We start from the raw sequence: 23670 nt of genomic DNA on the forward strand, positions 1-23670 counted from the left end.
GGGTGAGAAATTATATCTCTATAGCTTTCTCTTATGAGTGCAGTTGCATGTCATTTCATATGTTTGAGGGCCATTTTTAAATTTTCTCCCTTTTTTCTAGTTATTCATTTCTTTTGCAATAGGATTTTTGTTTTTTTCCCCCTCAGTTTTTATTTTATTTTTTTTAATGTTTATTTACTTTTGAGAGAGAGAGAGAGAGAGAGAGACCACGAGTTGAGGAGGGGGTAGAGAGAGAGAGGGAGACGCAAAAGCCGAAACAACCTCCAGGTCTGAGCTGTCAGCACAGAGCTGGATGTGGGGCTCGAACTCGAACCGTGAGATCATGACCTGAGCCGAAGTCGGATGCTTAACCAGCTGAGTCACCCAGGCGCCCCTCCCCCTCAGTTTTTAAAAGTTTTTTGTATATCGGGGACTTTAGCCCTTTATCTGTAATACGTTTGCAAATAATTTCTTCTAGGCTACTTGCCTTTTTTATCTTGCTTATGGTATTTTTTGCCATGGAAGTTTTTTGTTCCTGTTATTTATGTAGTCAAACTTACTAACCTTTTATTGTCTTTGGATTTTGAATGATGGCAAAAAAGTCTTTCCATACTCCTAGGTTATAGAAAAGTTGTAGAATGTCTCTGCGAAGGAGAGTTTGGCTACGTGTATCAAAAACCCTCTGTAGGCTTGACAGTTCTAGAAAAATATATTTTCTGAGGAATACAGCAGCATTCTTCATAATAGTGAAAAGTTGGAAACAACATAAATGCTCATCAGTAGGGAACTGGTTAGATTTGTTGTTTTCAGCCTTACAAGACCCCATGTTTTCTTTTTAGAATATTTTTAGAGCCCCTTCACTCTTTGGAGAGGAAATACACAGATAACATAGCACATCTACACCCATGATTTTAAAGAAACAGAAATAATAATGCCCTACAAAAGATAAATAAAAGAGAATAATGAACTAATGTAATTTATAATAAAATAATATGTATCTCAATATGCTTAGACACGATTTCAGTAGAAGACATAATAATGACAAGTAGTCAGATGCTTAACACCCATATTTTGAATCATTGTGCATCTTACAACTACAAAAGCACAGTGATTCATGTGTGTTGTATTGGTGACTCAGAAACCCCACAAGCTTGAATAACTCTTGGTAAAGTTCTGAACAAAACAAGATATAATCTCCTGTAGAAGTACGTGCAGTTGCCTTCTTAGAAAATTAAATGTATTTTAAAACTATCAAAAACATTTTGTTTTATATGTAATATGGAATTAAGTTCTAGGTCATGTAATTATGAACAGGTTTTTCACCACCTTGAAAGTCTGTTGGGACATTTGAAAGTTATGTAGGACACAGGCCACTTTTTTGTTGTGTAGGTATGTCTTGAGTCTTGTAGGATATCTAGCATCCGTGGTCCCAAACCTGCTAAATGCCAGTAGTGCTCTCTAGTCATTGTGGCCAACGAAAAAACATTTCCTCAGATTTCCAAAATGCCTTCTTACGGGGCAGTGGAAAACCATTAGGTTAGATGGTTGTTACAATGGAATATTATTCATCCATTAAAAAGAATGATGTATGTGTACTATCACGAAAGATGTTTGACAGTATATTGTCAAGTGAAAAAGGCTACAAAACATCGTGTATGGTATCTCACTTTTGTTAAATATATATACACGCATACATAAAAGACTAGAAATCAAAATATTAATAGAGGATGACTTTATGCCTTTGTTGTCTAAAATTTTTAAACTATAAATTGGATTTTTACTAAATAATCCCTTCTTGGGGCACCTAGGTGGTGGCTCAGTAGGTTAAGCATCTGACTCTTGATTTCGTCTCAGGTCATAGTCTCCCAGTTGTGAGATCGAGCCCCATGTCGAGCTCTCCACTAAGTGTGGAACCAGTTTAAGATTCTCTCTCTTCCTCTGTACCTCTCTCCTGCTCACAAGTGGTCTCTCTCTATAAAAAAATAAAAAATTTGGGGCGCCTGGGTGGCGCGGTTGGTTCAGCGTCCGACTTCAGCCAGGTCACGATCTCGCGGTCCGTGAGTTCGAGCCCCGCGTCGGGCTCTGGGCTGATGGCTCGGAGCCTGGAGCCTGTTTCCGATTCTGTGTCTCCCTCTCTCTCTGCCCCTCCCCCGTTCATGCTCTGTCTCTCTCTGTCCCAAAAATAAATAAAAAACGTTGAAAAAAAAAATAAAAAAATTAAAAAAAATAAAATAAAAAAAAAAATAAAAAATTACTTCTTGATGTAAAGGTTTAAAAGCTCTTTTACTTGGGTCCAGGACTGACTTTTTTTCCTGAAGAAAGAAAAACAAGCTTACATCATTAAAATAAAAGAATGTGAGGAAGAAGGTAATTTGGTAAAAATTGTCATCTGACTTAATATAAAACAATTTTTGTTGTTCCATGTCAAAATTTAAAATGGGAGAAGTAGGGTAGTTGCTGTTCCCTATATTTATTTTGAAGCTATTGCCAGAAGGATTATGTTTCTTTCCCCTGTTATTTTCCTCCAGGTCTTCATTTAGAAACAAATGAAAAGAACAATAAATAATCATCACTTGAAGGAGGGAAAGGTGCCTTGAAGAGTGTTTCTTGGACTCTAGGAAGGAAAATGCTATTACAGAATGTGAGAAATCCTGCCCTAGGCTATAAGCAAATTAAATCCTTTCATCTTCCTTCAAAGCCTGTATTTTCTTAAGACTTCTGCTGTTGATCATAGAGAACTACTTGGCTAAGTTGCCCTAACTCAAGAGGGGCAGAGTTTGGAGCAACCAGGGACATACATACCGGCCTTTAAATCACTTGAAAGAGTTTGGATTGTACTTCTTGCCTTAATATTTCAGAGATGATATGGTCATTGGAAATGGAGGAAGGTCTGCTTTGTTCTCTACTGTGAGAGAAAGGAAGGGAGCTTTCCTGGGTTTAAATTTCAACTCAGATATAAAGTTGTATATCCCAAGACATTTATTTATTTGTTTGTTACATTTATTCATTCATTTTGAGAGAGAGAGGGAGGGGCAGAGAGAGTGAGAGACAGAATCCCAAGCTCAGTATGGGGCTCAAACTCATGAACCTTGAGATCATGACCCAGGATGAAATGAAGAGCTGGACACTCAACCGACTGAGCGTCCCAGGCACCCCTCAAGACATACATTTAAAGTTTTTCCCTCCAACTTTCATTATGAAAATTTGCAAACTTAAGGAAAAGTTGAAAGAACACTACAGTGATTACTTGTTGGCTGCTACCTACATTTAACAATCATTAACATTTTGTCAGATTTGTTTTACCTAAGAATACCTATGTGTTATATAGGTATGTGACATTTTCTCCCTTGCACAAATAACGGGGGGTTGGGGGGGCGGCTTGTGTTTGTAAATTTCTCTGCAGGGGAAATTACTTATCTACTTAAATGCTATGTATAGTAGTAGGTACTACTGTAGGAAGAAACAAAGCTTCCCTGAAGAAAAAGGAACATAATTTTTGTTTTTTCTTACTTAGAATGAGCTCATCTTGTTTCCAAGACAAATGGGTCTTCCTTGTAGCTCACCACCTGTATAGTTATTTGCAAATTTTCACCTTCTTGGCACTTAAGGTAATCATGTTTTGAAACTAGTATATTTTTCTTTTTGTTCTAGATGATCCCTCTGATAAACCACCTTGCCGAGGCTGCTCCTCCTACCTCATGGAGCCTTACATCAAGTGTGCTGAATGTGGGCCACCCCCTTTTTTCCTCTGCTTACAGGTAACTCATTAAGGACATGCTTGCTTCTCCTGGCTTAATTTTATGGATATAGTAAATTCAGAGATCACTGTAGATTATTCAGAAGGACCATACTTTCTTAAATCAGTTCCTTCTACTTTGTCTTCCATTATACATTTTACCAGTGAAAAGTTGGGGAATAGAGCAGATGAATGACACAAACTGTTGAATATTCCACATTTCTGTATCAACCTAATGCTCAAAACTGTTTTTGCCAGTAGATTTAAAGTATTGAGATACAGGAAACAGAATTGGAGGATTATTCCTTTTGATGGCACCTATGACATTGTTTATTGTCTTACTGCAGAGTGGTCTTTGGACAGGTGACAAACAAGGGAATAATCATTCTGTAATTGATGATAATAATAATAGTAATTATAAGTGCTTACTCTATTGTCAGGAACTCTTTTGAGTAATTTATATGAATTAACCTTTAGTTTATCACTATAACCCTATGAAGTAGGTATGATTAGCATCCCCATTTTATAGAGGAAACTCAGGCAAAGAGAAGTTAAGTAATTTACTCAAGGTCACACAGCAAATACATATTTTATTGGACCCAGGACACTGTTGATTATATGAAGCATCCCAGTTTTAGAAATGTTAAATGGCTGATGGAAGTTGTAATATACTTTTTATTACAAGATGAATCCTCATTTCACAGTTTTAAAATATAAAAAAAATACATGTCTCAGAATTGCCTAAATACTTTAAGTATGGAGCCAGGATTCAAATTTAGCCCATCTGATTCCAGGGCTTATGCTGTAATCAAAAGAGAAGATGTCTTAGGAAAAAGTCTGGTTTTTTCCCCCCAGATTGTGAGGGCCACTGAAGAGCTATGATCATGAACGTAGCCATCCTCTTGTGGCTGCAGACAAAATTGAATGAATTCTTAAAAACTCATCACAAGAGTAGAGTACCCCCAAACCATCTTCTACCCTGTAAGAAAGCATTTCAAAAAGTAGTTTTTTGGTAACTTAATTTTCCTTTCTTTTGCAGTGTTTCACTCGAGGATTTGAGTACAAGAAACATCAAAGTGATCATACTTATGAAATAATGGTAATGATGAAGTTGCAGGGAATTTCCATTCATTTGTCAAGTATTGTACTGAGAATGTCTTTTTTTCTTCATCTTCAAGTATCTCCTTGCCTTTTCTTTCCTCTTCTTCCGAATTAGGTAATCATTTCCCAGTGAGTGTTTTTTTTTTTTTTTTAAGTTATTTTGAAAGAGAGAGAGAGTGTGTGTGTGTGTGTGCATGTGGGAGGGAGGGGCAGAGAGAGAGAATCCCAAGCAGTCTCCACACTGTTAGCACAGAGCTTGACGGGGGGGCTCCATCCAGCGAACCGCAAGATCATGATCTGAGCCAGAATGAAAAGTCGAAGGCTTAACTGACTGAACCACCCAGGCACCCTCCCTGCCAGTAAGTGTTTTAGGGTCTTATGGATCTACTAAGGCATTTAAGTCAAAAAATCATTTTATATACTCAGATTTTTGTTTCAAATTTAAAAAGAATTTAAGAGTACTTATTGAGGGACACCTGGCTGGCTCAGTTAGTAGAGCATGACTCTTGATCTTGGTGTTGTGAGTTCGAGCCCCATGTTGAAGGTAGAGTTTATGTTAAATAGTTTTAAAGATTATAAAAAAAAAAAAAAGTAGGGGCATCTGGGTGGTTCAGTCAGTTAAACGTCTGACTCTTGGTTTTAGCTCAGGTCATGATCTCACAGTTCATGGGTTTGAACCCTGAGTCAGGGTCTGCACTGACAGCACAGGGCCTGCTTGGGATTCCCTCTCTCCTCTTTCTCTGCCCTTTTCCGTGTTTGAACTCTATCTCAAAATAAATAAACAAACAAACTTTACCCCAAAATAAATAAATAAAATTTAAAAATGAAAAAAAAAATACCTACTGAGTTTTACTGATGTAAGTTTAAGAGGTATAGGGCATTTTAGGTTTATTGATGAACATATAGTGAATGTATTGTTGCTGTGTTTTGGTTAATGATACCATGTGGTTCCTGTGGGCAGTAGTGAAGTTTATGTCTGGCACTCCCTCCTCTTGCATTGGAGAAATTAGTTACCCTCTGAGAGTTAAGTTATAAAATGAACATAAAGTGAATGGTTTAAAACACAAAATTACTTTGAAGAGACAGACTGGCTTATAGGCCAGAATAAGACTTGGCAGTGACTTGATTGGTTGTATTGCCACCTCTAAAGAAAGAATGAGAGGCAGATGCTGGTAGTGTCCTTCCAAGTTCTAGTCAGAGGAGTGGGCCCTTTAATAAGCAAAAATGAATATATGGTCTACCTTGCAGGTATATGTATCTTTGTCAAGATAGTTTTGTCAGTTATTAGAACATTACTCTTAGTTCACCAAGTAGTTTTCTTACATTTGCCCTCCCATTGACTTTTTCTTACAAGAAAGAAGACTGGCTAGGCATCTTAACAGTAATAATTTCACATTGTGGATTAATCCATTGATATTTGTGTTAGTTTTCTATTGCTGCCATAGCATATTATCAGAAATTAAGTGGCCTAAGACAACACAAATTTATCATCTTGCAATTCTGTAGGTCAGTAGGCCATTAAGCTCGCCCAGCTTGCTATAGGTCCCATAATGTCAAAATGAGGGTATTGCCAGCCTGGGCTTTTATCTAGATGCATTGGGAGAAAGTCTGCTTCCAGTCAGCTTCCAATCTGCTTCCATTCTCACTCAGGTTATTGACAGTATTCACTGCCTTGAGGTTTTAGGACTGATGCTACTCTCTTCCCTTAATTGGCTATTGGCCCGGGCTTGCTCTAGGCCTCTAGAGGCCTCACTTCCTCCATATTTGAAGCTAGCAATGGCCAGGAGTTCTTGAGGGTTATTGATGAAATGCCTAGAGCCTCTCTGACCTCTCCTGCCTATCTTTGCTGAATCTCTCCAACTCTCCTGCCTCCCTTCTTCTTCTTTTTTTTTTTTTTAAAGGAAATTTTATTTATTTATTATAAGTAATCTCTACACACAAGGGGCTTGAATTTACAACCTCAAGATTAAGAGTCTCATCTTCTTCCAACTAAGCCAGCCAGGTGCCCTTCTCTTGTCTCCCTCTTCTTTTTTTTTTTTTTTTTTTTTTTTTTTTTTTTTTTAGTATGTTTATTTAGAGAGAGAGATCAGAGTGTGAGTAGGGGAGGAGCAGAGAGGGGAGAGAGAGAGAGAGAGAGAGAGAATGAGAATCCCAAGCAGGCTCCGTGCTGTTAGCACAGAGCACCACGCAGGGCTTGATTCAGAGCTCACAGTTCATGAGACCATGACATGAGCCAAAACCAAGAGTCCCCGCTTATTCGACTGAGCCACCCAGGCGCCCCTCCATCTTTTACTTTTAAAGGCTCCTGTGATTACATTGGGCCCACCTGAATTATCCAGGCTGCTCTCCCTATTTTAAGGTCAACTGATTAGTGCCTTAATCCCATCAGCATAATCCCATCAGCAGTATCTAGTTAGTATTTGATTGAATAATGAGGGATCAGGAATCTTGGGAGGAAAGGGGCACATCTTTGGAATTCTGCCTACCAAAGTGCCATAATGTATCTACTTCAGTCTCTTAAAAGTTTAGAAAGGGTGGATTTTAGCATCTCTGAGTCTGATTATTTGTGGGGTCCTGTTTAAGATGAGTTTCTGGGCCTACAATGGTGAGACTCAGAGCCTGGTCCATAATTAATTAAAGAAATGCTCCTTAGTAAGAGTTCTTGGCAACCAACTGGCTAGACTTCGGCTATCTCTCTCTTAACACTTTCAGTCTTCTAAATAGTTTCTCCACTCATTGTAAGATTTGGAATAAAATTTTTTTTTAATTTTTTTTTTTTTTTTAACATTTATTTATTTTTGAGACAGAGAGAGACAGAGCATGAACAGGGGAGGGTCAGCGAGAGGGAGATACAGAATCTGAAACAGGCTCCGGGCTCTGAGCTGTCAGCACAGAGTCCGACTCGGGGCTCGAACTCACAGACCGTGAGATCATGACCTGAGCCGAAGTCGGCCGCCCAACCCACTGAGCCACCCAGGCGCCCCTGGAATAATTTTTTTTTATATTAGACTTTGTTTCATGGAGCATTTATAGGTTTGCAGCAAAATTGAGTAGAAAGTATAGGGATTTCCCGTATACTTCTGCCCCCACCCATCCATGCACAGCCTCTCCCATTAACAACATCCCCCATCAGAGTAGTACATTTATTATAACTGATGAACCTACATTGACACTGCATTATTATCCAGAGTGCATATTTACATCAGAGTTCACTCTTGGTGTTGTACATTCTGTGACATATATATTACAACTTGGTGTTGTACATTCTGTAATGTAATATATAATGTCACATACCCACCGTTATAATGTCTTACAGAGTAGTTTCATGGCCTTAAAAATCCTCTGTGTCCTGCCTGTTCATCCATTACCCCGACCCCCCACCTCTGGCAACCACTGATCTTTTTACAGTTTCTATAGTTTTTGAGTTGCTTTTCCCAGAATGTCTTAAAATCGGAATCCTATGGTATATGGTCTTTCAAATTGACTTCTTTCACTTGATAATACTTGTTTGAGTTTCCTCCATGTCTTTTCAGGCTTGATTGCTTATTTGTTTTTGTTTTTAGCACTAAATAATACTGCATTGTCAGGGACTCCTGGGTGGCTCAGTCAGTTGAGCATCTGACTTTGGCTCAGGTCATGATCTCACAGCTCGTGAGTTCTCGAGCCCTGCATCGGGCTCTGTGCCGACAGCTCAGAGCCTGGAGCCTGCTTCCGATTCTGTGTCTCCCTCTCTGCCCTAACCCATTCGCATTCTGTCTCTCTCAAAAATAAATAAATGTTAAAAAAAATTTAAAAATACTGCATTGTCTGGACATACCACAGGTTATCCATCCACCTACTGAAGGACATCTTGGTTGCTTCCAAGTTTTGGCAATTGTGAATAAAGCTGTTATGAACATTCATGTACAAGTTTTTGTGTGTACAAAGTTTTCAACTCCTTTGAGTAAATACAAAGGAGTGCAATTGCTGGATCACATGTATGAGTATGTTTAGTTTTGTAAGAAAACCGCCAAACTTGTCTTCCGAAGTGTCCGTATCATTTTGCATCCCCACCAGCAACAATGAGAGTTCCTGTTGCTCCACATCTTTGCCTGCATTTCATACCAGTCATTGTTATGCATTTTGGCCATTCTGATAGGCATATAGTGGCATCTCTTTTAGTTGGCATTTCTCTGATAAGATATGATGTGAAACATCTTCTCATATGAAATTTTTTTTCCTCTTTTGTCATTGCAAAATAAATGAAGCGTTGGGAAAATATGGTCAAGCTATCTATGACTTTGAGTTCATTTCACTAACATATCAGATCTTTAGAAAGGTGGTTTATTTTTCTCATATTCACACCAAAATGCCTGGAACCGAAACAGGTTTATTCATTTGAATTGTGAAAACAATTCCTTAAAAGATAATTTAGTGTAGGCAGGGTAGATTGATGGTTATCCACTGTATGAAAAGTGACCATGAGCTCTCTCTAGTTGTTCTGGGCACCTTGCCCATAATGCTGAAAGCACTAAATTTCACTCTAAGTCCAATTAATTCTTCTGATTACATCATCCTTTTCTCACATATTCAACACCCATACAAACACATTTCAGAATTCTGCCCTTTGGGGAGTTTTTAGAGGTTCCTAATACCCCCTTTTTTCCTGCAGTCTTATCTATTCCCAGATAAGGAAAAGAAGAATCTTTCCTTCTGTAAGATTGATGACCAAATTTTGGCTTTCTACACATGAAGCCACTAAAAACCTGATTTTTTCCTTTTTTTTTTTTTCATTTGAAACCACAGAAAACTTTAAATGGTTTTTTAGTACTTTTGTCATCTCACAGTGCTGTATTTTTGGAAGTTACTCATGCTGTGGTAGGTGGTGCATTAATCAAGATTTCTGAGTTCTATGCCTATTTTTGTCTTATAATTCTTAGAACCTTGAATAAGTCAAGGCAGCTCCTTCTGCCACACCCTTTATACCAGTGATCTTAAACTTTGGTGCCTAAGAATCACCTGGGAGCTTCTTCAAATTATAGATTCCTAGACCCTGCTCTTAGAGATTCCGGTTAGTAAGGCTGAGATTGGGTTCGGGATTTGAATAACACTGATTCAACTTTAAGAAAACTATCTTATGCCTATTTATTTATTTATTTGGTATAGAAAGTCTTTTCTCACAGTAAAGCTCGTGAGGGCTAATTAATATTCTAAATACTGTTTTAGAAATAACAGGCTCTTCAACCATGAATTGTCATATGTATTTATTATGATACTTGCCAGATTGATTATTATGAATATAGACATAGACTCTGAATGTATGATTTAGGCTTCTCTTTTGGATCTTCTGGTACCTCATGTGCTGGGTATATTCATAGTATGCGCTCAGATAAAAACGTATTGCTTATAGCAGTGTAATTTCACAAATCACAGAAATTTTTTTTTGGTCATCAGCAAAAGGTATAACAATTTCTGAATGCCTGTGAAATCTGAAGATCTCTTGTGTCACCTTTTTAAAAAAACTTATAGAACATTTTATGTGTATACTAAAATAGAATATGTTTCAGTTATCTGTTGCTACCGAATAGTTACTTCAAAACTTTGTGGTGTAAAATAACTAAGAGTCAGGAATTCAGATTGGACACAGTGAGGGTGGCTTTCAGTTCCACATGATGTGTTTGAGGCTGGAAGTCCATGGGGCTTTTTTCACACCACTGCTGGCACCTCAGAATGGCTTGGTTAGGAGTCTGGGACATCTTAACTGTTACTTCATCAGGTAGCCTTAGGGCTTCTTCCTCCCCATGTGGCCTATACACCTGGTCTTTCCAGCAAAGAAGCTAGGTTTCTTACATGGTGGTGCAGGGCTCCCAAGACCACAAAAATGGAAGTGGCCAGGCCTTGAGCAAGTCACAGGTCCAGCCCATATTAAGTGAGAAGGGACTGCACCAGGATGTGATTGTTAACTACCTCTTAAACTGTCAACTCATAGCCTATGTTGTTTCATCTAAACTCCCACTTTTCCAGATTATTTTGAAGCAGATCCCTCAGATTTCATACCAGTTCATCTATAAATGTTTTACTAGATCTCTCTAAAATTTAAAAGTAATTCAGTCACTTTTCATGTTTCCCAGTCATGTCATAAAAGCTTTTTAAAAATAGCTCTGTTCCCTTCTCTGCCCCTGAAATAATTACTGTTCTGGTTTTTATCACCATAGATCAGTTATGCATATTCTAGAACTGCATATAAGTGGATTCATATTGTATGTACTCTTGTTTCTGGTTTCCTTCAGCATATTTTTGAGATTTGTTCATATTGTGTATAGTAGTTCATTCCTTTTTATTACTGAATAATATTCCATGAATATGACACTGTTATGAATATGACACTGTTGATGGTTACCTGGGCTTTGCCTAGTTTGGGGCTTTTATGAATAAAGCTGTTATTGACATTCTTTTTTTTTTTTTTTTTAATTTTATTCTTTTAAATTTACATCCAAATTAGTTAGCATATAGTGTAACAATGATTTCAGGAGTAGATTCTTTAATGTCCCTTACCCATGTAGCCCATCCCCCCTCCCACACCCCCTCCAGTAACCCTCTGTTTATTCTCCATATTTAACAGTCTCTTATGTGTTGTCCCCCTCCCTATTTTTATATTATTTTTGTTTCCCTTCCCTTATGTTCATCTGTTTTGTCTCTTAAAGTCCTCATATGAGTGAAGTCATATGATTTTTGTCTTTCTCTGACTAATTTCACTTAGCATAATACCCTCCAGTTCCATCCATGTAGTTGCAGATGATGAACATTCTTGTATAAGGCTTTCTGTGGACATATATTTTTGTCTTTCTTGGATAAATGCTTAAGACTGGAATTTCTGGGTCATAGAATAAGTGATTGTACATTTTTAACTTTTTAAGAAACTGTCAGAAAGTTTCTTGAGTAGTTGTAGTGTTTTATACCTCTGCTAGCAGTGAATGAGAATTCTGATTGTTCGACCGACATGCTTGCCAACTTTTAGCTTTTTTAGTGGGTTTCGTGAGTGTGTAGTGGCATCATACATGTTTTTAACCTCTGCAGTGTGTTTTCATTGGATTACAAATGAGGTCCATACATTCCAATTGGTTGTTTCTTACATGTTCTTTTTCTTTTTTAATGTTTATTCACTTTTGAGAGAAAGAGAGAGAGCACAAGTGGGGGAGAGGCAGAGAGGGAGACACAGAATCCGAAGCAGGCTCCAGGCTCTGAGCTGTCACCACAGAACCCAATGCAAGGCTCAAACTCACGAACTGAGAGAACATGACCTGAACTGAAGTCAGCCACTTATCCCACTGAGCCACCCAGGCACCCCTCTTACCTGTTTTCTATTCTGTGGGTGCTCCCTCTCCCTCTCCCCTACCCTCACTCTTTCTCTTGTTTCTTTTGGTTTATATGATTTTTTTTAAAAATATGAGTTCTTTGTCTTACAGATATTAGTACAGTTTGGATTTTGCTGATTAACATATTTTTCTGTGTTCTGTGTTTCCTATAAATTGGTAGTTACATATAGCGGCTACATCAGGTTTATTTATGATCATTGTGTAGATCTGTTCATTAGGGATTGCAAAATAGTTATCTTTTTAATCCTAGCACTCTTAATTTATGAGATAAAACAATTCTGTAAAAAGAAACACCTCATCATTATGTGGTTACCCTGAGGTAAAGTTTGTACAAGAAAGGCAGGATAAATAACATTATTTCCCTTTGTGTTCTAGGTTTGAAAGTATGAGTTGATTCCCTGGCATCTTCTAGATATTTAGAAGAGTTGTCATTCCTTTGCAGTTATTATCCTTATTAATGCTCAAAATGGTTAATGGGAGCATCTACAAGTTGGCTTGCAAATCTTTTTGACATGACTCTTGTAGTCTTTGAGTGTCTTTGCTGTTCATTATGACAAAATATTCTGGTCTCATCTGGTACATTTTCTAACTTAGAATCAGGTCTTTAAAGAATCCTGTTTCCTTTCGTGGGGAATAGTATTTAGTGGCTGCATACTGCGCATTAGAGGTGTTTGTTGCTACTGGGTTGGTCATTGTTTCTGGATTTTTTCATTGAACAGTGTTAGGAAGTTATTCTTTTGAGACAAAATATATCGTAAGTTGATACTAAAACTTTCAATTCAAATATAAGATTATAAGGTTTTTACATAATCTCATAGATCTTATATCCTTTTAACCCACAGCACAATTACTTACTTGCTTTGCTTTATCCCATAACACATCCGCGTAAAATAATCTCAGAAAAACTAGACCAATGTTATTGCAAACAGTTTTTTTTTTTTGAGAGAGAGAGAGAAAGTGTGTGGGAGTGCACATGTGAGTGGGGGAGGGGCAGAGAGAGAGAGAGAGAGAGAGAGAGAGAGAGAGAATATGAACCTTAAGCCATTTCCCTCCCAGCACCTAGCCCAACACAGGGCTGAATCTTATACTATGAGATCATGACCTGAGCCGAAATAAAGAGTCAGCCAACTAAGCCACCCAGGTGCCGCAAGATTTTTTTTTGGCAGTTCTTTTTACTTTTAAGGTGTATTCTACTAGAGATGTATAATGAAATCACTGTGTTTTAAAGTTTTTTGGGATAGTTTCTTTCTTTGATTATGCCTTTAAATTAATTCATATGTTTCTTTGTTACATTTTGCTTTTGATTCTTAGGATTTTATTTTATTTATTTTTAATGTTTATTTATTTTTGAGAGAGAGACAGAGTGTGAGTGGGGGAGGAGCAGAGAGAGAGGGAGACACAGAATCTGATTCAGGCTCCAGGCTCCGAGCTGTCAGCGCAGATCCCAACGTGGGGCTTGAACTCACAAACCGCGAGATCGTGACCTGAGCTGAGTCGGATGCTTACCGACTGAGCCACCCAGGTGCCACTGATTCTTAGGATTTTAAATTTAGTAATTAGCATCCAATGTATATATTTCAGTCAGATCTCAAAACAAGGAATATTCAGAGAGGTTTAGCTTCTATCCTTGTCCTTTTCACCTTGTTTTCTCCCTCCCTTTGCCATAGGTAACCTTTTTTTTAATGTAAGGTTTATTCTTCCATTATAAGAAAAATATAAATACGTACATATTTGTGTTGCCCTCTTTTGTAGCTGAGTGGGAGTATAGTATAATATTTATCTTTACCTTTGTGATAAGTTTAAAAAATATATATCTCTACATGAGTTACATGGCATTTATGAGTGATAATATTTCTTGGAAACTCTTTAGCAAATGGTGGAAATAGAGGTGAGGGAGATGGACAACTCATAAGATTGTACTTCAGGGGACACCTGGGTAGCTTAGTAGGTTAAGCAGCTAACTCTTGATTTCCACTCAGGTCATGATCTCACAACTTGTGAGTTCGAGCCCCAATTCATGAGTTCAAGCCCTGCGTCAGGCTCTGCACTGACAGCTCTTAGGGCCTGCTTGGGATTCTCTCTCTCCTCTCTATCCCTTCCCTGCTCGTGGTCTGTCTCTCTCTCTCAAAATAAATAAACATATAAAAAAAAGAAGAAGAATGTACTTTAGGAACCTCTCAAAACCATGAGAATGACAGTCATTTAAGTATGAATTAGCATTACATTTCAGTTTGCTGGGTTCCCTTTCTATATCTGTTCTTAGGCAAAACTTTTTCCTCCTTAGACCTCAGATTTTCCTGTTCTTGACCCCAGCTGGACTGCTCAAGAAGAAATGGCCCTTTTAGAAGCTGTGATGGACTGTGGCTTTGGAAATTGGTAAGAGCTTGGTATTAAGGATTGTCCTGCCCAGTGGGCTCCAAGAAGAAGGTGCTGTTGAAGGGTAAAGGGAGGAGTCTTAGAAAGAGGAGTTTGGGAGCCGTATGTTACTTTCCTATTGATTCATGACTTAGAGATAAGTTCTCTTCTACTCTGAAATGCCTCACAGGGACATGGTGTGTTTAGTTGTCCATAACTAGGCAGTTCTAAAAGGCCACTTTGGTTTATATCAACAGGGGAAAGGTTGGTTATTTCTCTCTGAATAGTACGGAAGTTGAGACATATTAGTTCTCCTTTCTAATTGTATGAATTTTTCTTGACTCTAGATATCCTTATCATTTAAGTGAGTCAGACTTTAGGTAGATGGCCATAGTTTACTTGAGACTTGAGTTTGGGAGACTTCTTATTCACATTCCCTGTTTTTAGCTTGCAAATACCTATGTCAGTCCAAGCCTAGCAGAACTGAATAGCCCTAATTGGTGTTGCCCTAGGAGGCAGTGCCACCTAATAATATTACCACTTGCATTTTTACCTTTTGGGAATATTTTCACACTGATGATTTCATTTTGTGAAGTAGATAACACTGACTGACTCAAAGCCTGATGATATCTATTTGGAAAACACTTTGGATGTTAGCATTTTGTTCTCAAATCCATTAGATCATTTGTTCCTCATAGGAACCCAATGAGATAGCAGAGCAAGTGCTTTCGTTTTATACATGAAAAAACTGAGATTCAGAAAGGTTAAATTTGTGCCTCATGGGACTAGCAGATAGAACTGGGACCCAACTCCAACTAACTTCCAAACAAAACTTCATTTTGTTCACAAATAATCTGAAGCTTAGGGAGTTAAGATAATTTCTCGTGAATAATTTCTATTGTTTCTCTATCAACTGTGGGTAAGACACGAAGCCTGGTGGTGAAGGTGGTAGAGCTAAAAATTATGACATGTATCCTGTCCTCAAGAAGCTTATAGTCCAGGAGGAAAATCAAAATATACATACAGATGATTGGAGTACACAAAGCAGAGCATAGGAAAAGGACAAGTTAAGTGCTGGAGAAGAAAGGGGTTGAGAGGGAACTGGAGAGCTTTTACCTCTACCTCTCCATCATCTGAGCGTAGGAGTCAGCATTCTGAAGTATAGATTCTGGTTTTGTGCATTTATGTGTTTAATTTTCTTGAGCAAGTTTTTTAATCTCTTTGGGCCTAATATTTTCTCTGTGAAAGTGAGATGATAGGAAGTACTCAACACTACATGGATAACGCAAGGATTAACTTATGTTGTGAGTGTTTCTAGCTTAGTGCTTGGCCTATCATAGGCACTCTAGTAAAGAAATGTTTGTTGATGTGAAGTGTTTTGTAAAATATAAAACATTATGCAAATATAAAACTGTACTTATGTACATTATGAACGTTCTAAAGTGGCTTATGATAGCAATTCTTTTCCTGAGGCCTAGCTCACATGGAAATCTACAGATTTTCTAGTGATCTTCCTTTTTTTTGGTAGAAAGGAAAGGGTTTTTCGGATATTGTTTCTGTATCTTGGAATAGCAAGATTTAGCATGTCAGTTTACACCAAAATTGGGCTTATATTTCTTTCGTTGTTCTGCTGATATCTCCATGATGTTGGTTTGGAGGTATCAAATTCCAGACATTATGTAGATGGGACTTAAAATTTGGAAAGAACAAACCTCTCTTTTTCTCACAATCCTGTAGGCAGGATGTAGCCAATCAGATGTGCACCAAGACCAAGGAAGAGTGTGAAAAACACTATATGAAGCATTTCATCAATAACCCTCTGTTTGCATCTACCCTCCTGAACCTGAAGCAAGCAGAGGAGGCAAAAACTGCTGATACAGCCATTCCATTTCTGTGTAAGTGCCTCCCGGTATCGGTAAGAGATACTTAGCTCACCTTGGGCCCTGTTGCAGTAGCAGATAAATAGTGGTTTGGGCAAGTAAAGAGCTTATGGAAGATGGGAGGAGTTGGCATGGCAGTTCCTAAGAGTCAAGGCTATAATGGGCTAAGGAGGGACTGGAGTTCTATACTGGAAATCATGGTGCCCAGATCTGCAGTGGTGTCCCACCCACTCTAAGGGTTGTGAATATTCAGTCAACATTAATGCTTCTTGGAGATGAGATGTCCAAAATGAACCAATCTTCCAAGCTTTGGAGGGTTTATGATTATAGATATTAGTTACTTAGGAGAGTCCAGTATTGAACTCATTATTAATCATCCCAGTGTTAAGTCCAAGAAGTAATGTCTTATTTACTTCATTTAGTTGTGGTAGTAATAGCTAATTAAAAAAAAAAAATCTCATGTGGCTAAGGGACTCATGGGTCTTCTAACAAAACATAACTAAACCTGTGTTGAATTATAAATGGACATCCTTCCTAAATGGCTCCCAGAGCACAAGTAATAAGATCTGAATGTTTCTTCACCACCACCATGACCCCCCACCCCTTTCCTCATACTCTAGAAATGGTTTCATAGCTGACTGACTCAAAGCCTGATGATACCTATTTGGAAAACACTTTAGATGTTAGCATTTTGTTCTCAAATCCATTAGATCATTTGTTCCTCATAGGAACCCAGTGAGATAGCAGAGCAAGTGCTTTTGTTTTATACATGAAAAAACTGAGATTCAGAAAGGTTAAATTTGTGCCTCATGGGACTAGCAGATAGAACTGGGACCCAACTCCAACTAACTTCCAAATCCTGTGGGGGTTTTTTGCTTCCCAGTTGGGTGAGATTTGTAAATTGAAATTGTTCTTGAAGGGTAAGGGAGCTGAAGCAGACAGGATAAATAACTTTTGTTCTATAATATAAAAGAAAAGATCCTTGGTTTTCTCTTACGTTAAGCAAGTACAGATCAGAGGGAATTCCCCATTTTATTTAGAGAATTCCCTAAGTCTTAGTTTCCTTTTTAAGGAATCAGTCTGTTTCCATTATACTTTATCTTTATCACTTTTCCATTTATAAAAATCTTTTGAATTTTATTTATTCTCTCAGACACTGTTTTTCTCCAAACAAAAAAATTTCAGAGTGTAAATGAAGACTATTTCTGTGTCACATTTTCATGCCAATACTTTATTAAGTAACTAAGAAAACCTAAATTCTTCCAGCTACAGATGACCCTCCCCGACCTACCTTTGACTCCTTGCTTTCTCGGGACATGGCAGGGTACATGCCAGCTCGAGCAGATTTCATCGAGGTAGGAGAAACTTGTTTTCGTTTTGCATGAGGCGTATATCTCTTCCCTACAGGTTCCATACCAGTGAAAAAGAGATTTTTGAAGCACTGTAATTTGTAGGGCCTTAGGCAGCCATTTTCTTCCATTTGAGTACCTTTTCTCATTTGTAAACATGTTCACATGTAAAATGTAAAAGTTCTTCAGACCAAAAACCTATTTCTTAGGTTGCAGGGTGTTGGCTCACCCTTCCTTAATAGGTATTGGGTTCCTGGTTCTCTTCCACCCTTAGGGGGTTTCAAAGTTGTGCAGGATCAAGGGTTGGCACACTTTTTCTTTTAAGGACCAGATAGTAAATACTTTCTGCAGACCACAAAGTCTCTCTTGTAACTAAACTTTGCCATTATTGTGTAAAAGTGGCATAAATAATATGTAAACAAACAAACATGCCTATACTCCAATATAGCTTTATTTACAAAAACAGGCAGTGGGTTGAATTTGGTCCAGAGGCTACAGTGGGCTGACCTCTGTTTTGTATTCACAAGTGTATAAAGAATGATGAATGTAGATAAAAACTTTATGTTACTTGTTCACCCATGGAGTTAAAAGCCATGTGAAAGTAATTACAAGTCTCTTGATTTATCATCTGAGCCACAGTTACAGTGCTGCTGGAGATAATTTGAAAGTTTAGCAAACTACAAATAATTTTGCTAGCCCTACCCAGGTTAGCATTTTGTTTATGGCAGCTGTTACTGTAGAGCTACCCCATAAATACTGCTCCTACAAATTGTACTCATTGAGTAGAATATAAACATCTACCCATTAAACTATGTAAGCAATATTATCAAATAAATAGAGCCTTCAGAAGGTAGTAAAAAGGTAAATGAATTAATGCAGATAATTTTCTTATCTAAATACTTGATGACACATTCAGAGTTTAGATTTTATGAACAGACTACTTTTAATTTTTAGTGTACTAGGTTTGGCTTTATTCTTGGATTCATAACTTTCTCATATTTTTGCTGTCTCTACTGCCTGAAAGTCTCAAGATTTTTCCCATGACTTCCTATTTCTTATAGTAGTATCCTAACCTTGTATTCCATTCAGTCTTTTTTTTTTTTTAATATATATTTTTTATTTTAGAAAGAGAGCATGAGCAGGGAGAGGGGTAGAGGGAGGGAGAGAGAGAATCCCAAGCAGGCTCCATGCTCAGCACAGAGCCCAATGCAGGTCTTGATCCCACAACCCCGGGATCATGATCTGAGCCGAAATCAAGAGTTGGATGTTCAACCGACTGAGCCACCCAGGCGCCCCTCCATTCAGTGCTTTTTAACAAGTGTTTATTTATTTTCTGTTTGCTTCTAAAGCATGGCTACTGTGAAGCCATTACTCAGTGCTGATGGGTTTGGGGTGGGAATTTTTTTTCCCCAAACAGGAGTTTGACAATTATGCAGAATGGGACTTGAGAGACATCGATTTTGTTGAAGATGACTCGGACATTTTACATGGTAACATTTTATTTTAGCAAATATTTTTATTGATTGTAAAGTACATGGTGACACTGTGTTGTGTTGGTGCTAGGAATATAAGGATGAATAAAACATGTTCCCTGCCCTTATGGGAGTCAAAATCTGGTGGTTAAGTTGCTAAATTTATCCTGTTGTTGTTTTTTGACCTCAATAAAAAAAGATCATTTGAGGGGCGCCTGGGTGGCTCAGTCGGTTAAGCGGCCGACTTCGGCTCAGGTCACGATCTCACAGTCCATGAGTTCGAGCCCCGCATCGGGCTCTGTGCTGACAGCTCAGAGCCTGGAGCCTGCTTCCGATTCTGTGTCTCCCTCTCTCTCTGACCCTCCCCTGTTCATGCTCTGTCTCTCTCTGTCTCAAAAATAAAAATAAACGTTAAAAAAATTTAAAAAAAAAAAAAAAAAAAAAGATCATTTGTGATAATGATGAGAGTATCATGTAATGATAGCTGGTTCCCAGTCTTGGACTGTGTGATCTTTCTTTTGACTGAGGCGAACCTACACTGAGGTTGAATGGCTCTCACTGCCCCCTTAGAAGGAAAGGAATCAGTGTGAACACCTTGGGACTTCAGTAGCAACTGATGGTGCTAGATGCTCGCTGTAAATGTGTTACCCCAAATTTCCCATAGCAGAGAAAAAGAATGGAATTTCCTTGAGGTTTTTTAGACCAAGATTGGGAATTTCTTGTTTCTCAGAATTGTTGAATTTTTAGCACTTCTGAATTCTCATCTAAGATTAGTCAGTCTAAGGATTTATGTCAATTCTTTTGTTAAAATGTTAGTACTTAATGCCAACAGGGCTCTTAAAAGTGATGGTTAGACTTTCATTGAATCTCTTTTTTTTTCCTCTTTCCATGTACATTGAACTATATATTTAAAATAATCCCCAATCTTCTTTCATTTTGTTCCAGAATTATGTGGTACAGTAGGTGAATAATGCTTCCTTGGATTCTGTATTTCCCAAACAGCATCTTCGTTGTTTCTCTCTCTCTTTTTTTTTTTTAAGACTTTTTAATGTTTATTAATTTTTGAGAGAGAGAGAGAAAGAACATAAGCAGGGGAAGGGCAGAGAGAGAGGGAGACACAGAATCTGAAGCAAGCTCCAGGCTCCAAGCTGTCAGCACAGAGCCCAACACTGGGCTCAAACTCTTGAACTGGGAGATCATGACCTGAGCCAAAGTTGGATGCTTAACCAACTGAGCCATGCAGGTGCCCCCATTGTTTCTCTTAAATCTGTATCCCAGGCAGTAAAGGCAAGTAGAATCCTTGTTGACTTGTAAATCAGGTTTTAATGATGCATTAACTGGGACTCTGTCACTAGAAAGGGAATTTCATTCTTCTCTCCATAGAAGAACTATTTAGGTATTTGTTACACCAGAGCTGGGACCAGAAAGAGTCTTCATAAAAATTTTATGTTCAGGATTTGCTGTCTACATATTTCTTAAGCTGTTCTCTTCTCAAAATTTCATTCGTCCCCTTTTCTCCCACACAACTTTAAGGAAAGTTGAAGTGATATGGATGGAACTAAAAGAGGAAAGCTTGAAAGCAAACCACTTGAGTGTTCACTAGATGATGACACAGTATTTGTTCAGTCTTCCATGTCAGCCTTCTTTTCAAGCCTAGTAACTCATGTGATGGTCTTTCTCACCTCATCTGGTGTCTCTTTGAACACAATGTGCAAATTGCCATTCAGTATTTCTAATACATACCAGTTTTCATTAATTGTATTGTTTCCTGGCTTGTATCTTTCTTATTCTTAATGCAAAAACAAAAAACAAAAAAGCTACATAAACATCAGCCTTTGAGGTACTATTCAAAAATACCTGCTTTTGAAAGTCAGAATTTTTTATGCCAATAATGGCTCACCTATGTCAAAGATTTGCCAAGTCACTTCTCCAAGGTCTTCAAATTCTTTAGCTTCAACATTATCAAGAAAACGGTAGTAATGGTTGGTATTTAATTTCACTCTTCATTCTTTGTAGAAGCAAGATTTGCAGTTTCTTCTGGTGCTTTTGTGGTTCTTTCTGTAATTAGTGGGGGCAACAGGAAAAATCAGAAAGAAGCTATTGATTAGCAATTCTTATTTCAGTTAGCATTTCAGACCTATAACATACTTGATTTGTGTTCTTCCTACAATTTCTACAGCCTTGTAAGTCATTTGATTCTAGTTAATTTGAATTAGAATCGAAACATCAGTTACTGATTGTTACATATAAAGCAGCTGTAACACAATGTAAATAATAATCCCTGCCTCCTTTTTCCCTCTGCCTAGTAGGGAACTATAAGATGTTGAGATGGGTGGTTTTTTTTTTTTTTTCTTAAGTTTATTTACATATTTTAAGAAAGAGAAAGCACAAGCAGGGGAGGAGGAGGAAGAGGAGGAGGAGGAGAGAGAGAGAGAGAGAGAGAGAAAGAGAGAGAGAGAGAATCCCCAGCAGGCTCAGTGCTGTCAGCACAGAGCCTGACACAGGGCTCAAACTCACCAACCATGAGATCATGACCTGAGCCAAGATCAAGAGTTGGATGCTTGACTGACTGAGTCACACAGGTGCCCCTAGATGGGTGCTTTTTAAAAGATGTTAACATTTGAAAGAAGTTTGGCAGTGCTTGAGATCTGAGAGATGACATGCTGGTACCACAAAAGAATGCTTTGCTTATGGCTCTAGAGTTCTTATATTCTCTCCTCTGGCAGCGTGACCCTCTGTCCAGTGTGACATTTGTATGGTCCCTGAGCTGAATGCTTTCTCCCAGAACACTCCATGAAGGGGAGGGACTGGAGCCTACAAACACTCAAGAAGGAACAAGAAGGAGCTTTTTAAGCGTACTTAGAACAGAGAGAGGGGCACATATTTTGTGCAGTGATTCTACCTCAGGCTTGCTTCTGAGTCACTGTGATCTTGGGCAAGTCCTTGCAATCTTGCTTGCTGTTTCTTTGTGTCCACTGCCTGTAAAGAAGGGGTAACACTGATTAGTCAGAGTGTGAATGTCTCCAATGAAAGATGGCACATAATTGAGATTGGTATTATTACCATTCCATTACACCATTATATTTTCAATATTACTGAGCATTAATAACATTCCTTTTATGTTCCCTCACTTACATAACTACTGCAAGGAAACAGACTGGCTAGGTTTTATATTCTTTGCCAGAGCTGATGCCACCAAGCCCTTTTCATCACCCAAAGACTTTTGCTATGATTCATGGAATTTGTCTAATATGATGGGTTTGAATGGTCCATTATAGAGGCCTGGGACACAATGGAGGTTAATTGCATTCCAGCCATACCAGAAGGCTGGGCCTGGAGAGGATACTGCAGGTGAAGCAGTGTCTAAGGAAGAAAATAAGGAAGTTCTGGGATCCCTAAATGACACCATCATATATTTTACTGAAATAAGCAGAAATTATTGGTTCAGAAAGAGAGATGCAGAAGACATAACTTGGCACTCTACTGTATCATGGTACGTTTGGGATCTCAGTGCAGATGACACAGTATTGTACCTTTTCTCTGGGAGGCCATCTCCCCCTAGTCTGCTTTCATTTGGGAAAATATCTCCTAGGTTTATGGATTCCCCTTTCCCAGGGCTTCACAGGCTCTAAAATCCTGAGTGCAGCATCTTCTAATTGCTGTCCCATAACCTAGGCAAGCAACAGGCGTTATGAGCTCCTTGCTATGTGTTGGGTTGGTGTTTTCACCGCTTCATAGGGTTGCCCATTAGGACAGTTTACACTCCCTCTTTTTGGAAAGCTAATTTCAGCAAAATTTCTTGACTAAGCATGGATACTCCCCTGCCTCCCCCCCCCCCCCCCCTTAACTTCTTTGGCTCATATCATCAGCCTTTAGATCCCTTAATGGTTTGTAGATCAGAGGTCCAGCCTTGTCACTACATATTACTTACTTACCTACTGGCAGTGCCCTTTCCTTTAAAGGCATGTAAAGCATGTAAAGTTTTGTGATATTTTAGACATAAATGCTACTACTAATGATAGCTATTACATATAGCCCTTACTGTTTGCCATGCTAAACCTTTCACACATGTGACCTCATTTGATCCTAGCAAAACTCTGTGAGTTCAGTATCATCATCATCATCATCTCCATTTTATAGATGAGGAAATTAAAGAATGGAAATATCAAGTAACTTGCCTAAGGTCATTTAGCCTGCCAGTGGCAGAGCCATCTCCAGAGCCTATGTTCTTAATACTGTTCTATACTTATTGTCTTTACAACCTTGCATTTTTGTTGCTGGATTTTTGTGTGTTTGTGTTTGTGAGATGTCACATTTGTTATAGCTTCACCACATTGCTCAGAAGTAGGGGTGGGTATTTTCTCATTTTACATTCAGGAAAGTGCACAAAGGACTTTAAGTAACTTGCCTAGGCTTCCTAGTTCCTGACTTTAACAATTAGGT

At 38.3% G+C, this 23670-nt stretch overlaps 1 protein-coding gene across 6 annotated transcripts in view; it reads left to right on the forward strand.

Moving 5' to 3' along the window:
• The window catches only part of TADA2A (transcriptional adaptor 2A), a 52949-nt gene that overhangs the window by 8343 nt on the left and 20936 nt on the right, over window positions 1–23670 (forward strand). For 3 of the 6 annotated variants that reach the window (XM_053892381.1, XM_053892383.1, XM_053892385.1), the window contains 6 exons: window positions 3631–3737; window positions 4755–4814; window positions 14456–14547; window positions 16264–16421; window positions 17673–17761; window positions 19173–19245. In XM_053892381.1, the coding sequence (XP_053748356.1) occupies window positions 3631–3737; window positions 4755–4814; window positions 14456–14547; window positions 16264–16421; window positions 17673–17761; window positions 19173–19245 (579 nt within the window). Of the gene's footprint in view, window positions 1–2507; window positions 2621–3630; window positions 3738–4754; window positions 4815–4908; window positions 4932–14455; window positions 14548–16263; window positions 16422–17672; window positions 17762–19172; window positions 19246–23670 lie in introns of those variants that run through there. The other 3 variants (XM_053892382.1, XM_053892386.1, XM_053892384.1) reach the window with 3 other exon arrangements.

Source organism: Panthera pardus, unplaced genomic scaffold (assembly GCF_024362965.1).
Source record: "Panthera pardus isolate Hobbes unplaced genomic scaffold, ASM2436296v1 HiC_scaffold_3, whole genome shotgun sequence".
Taxonomy (NCBI): Eukaryota; Metazoa; Chordata; class Mammalia; order Carnivora; family Felidae; genus Panthera; species Panthera pardus.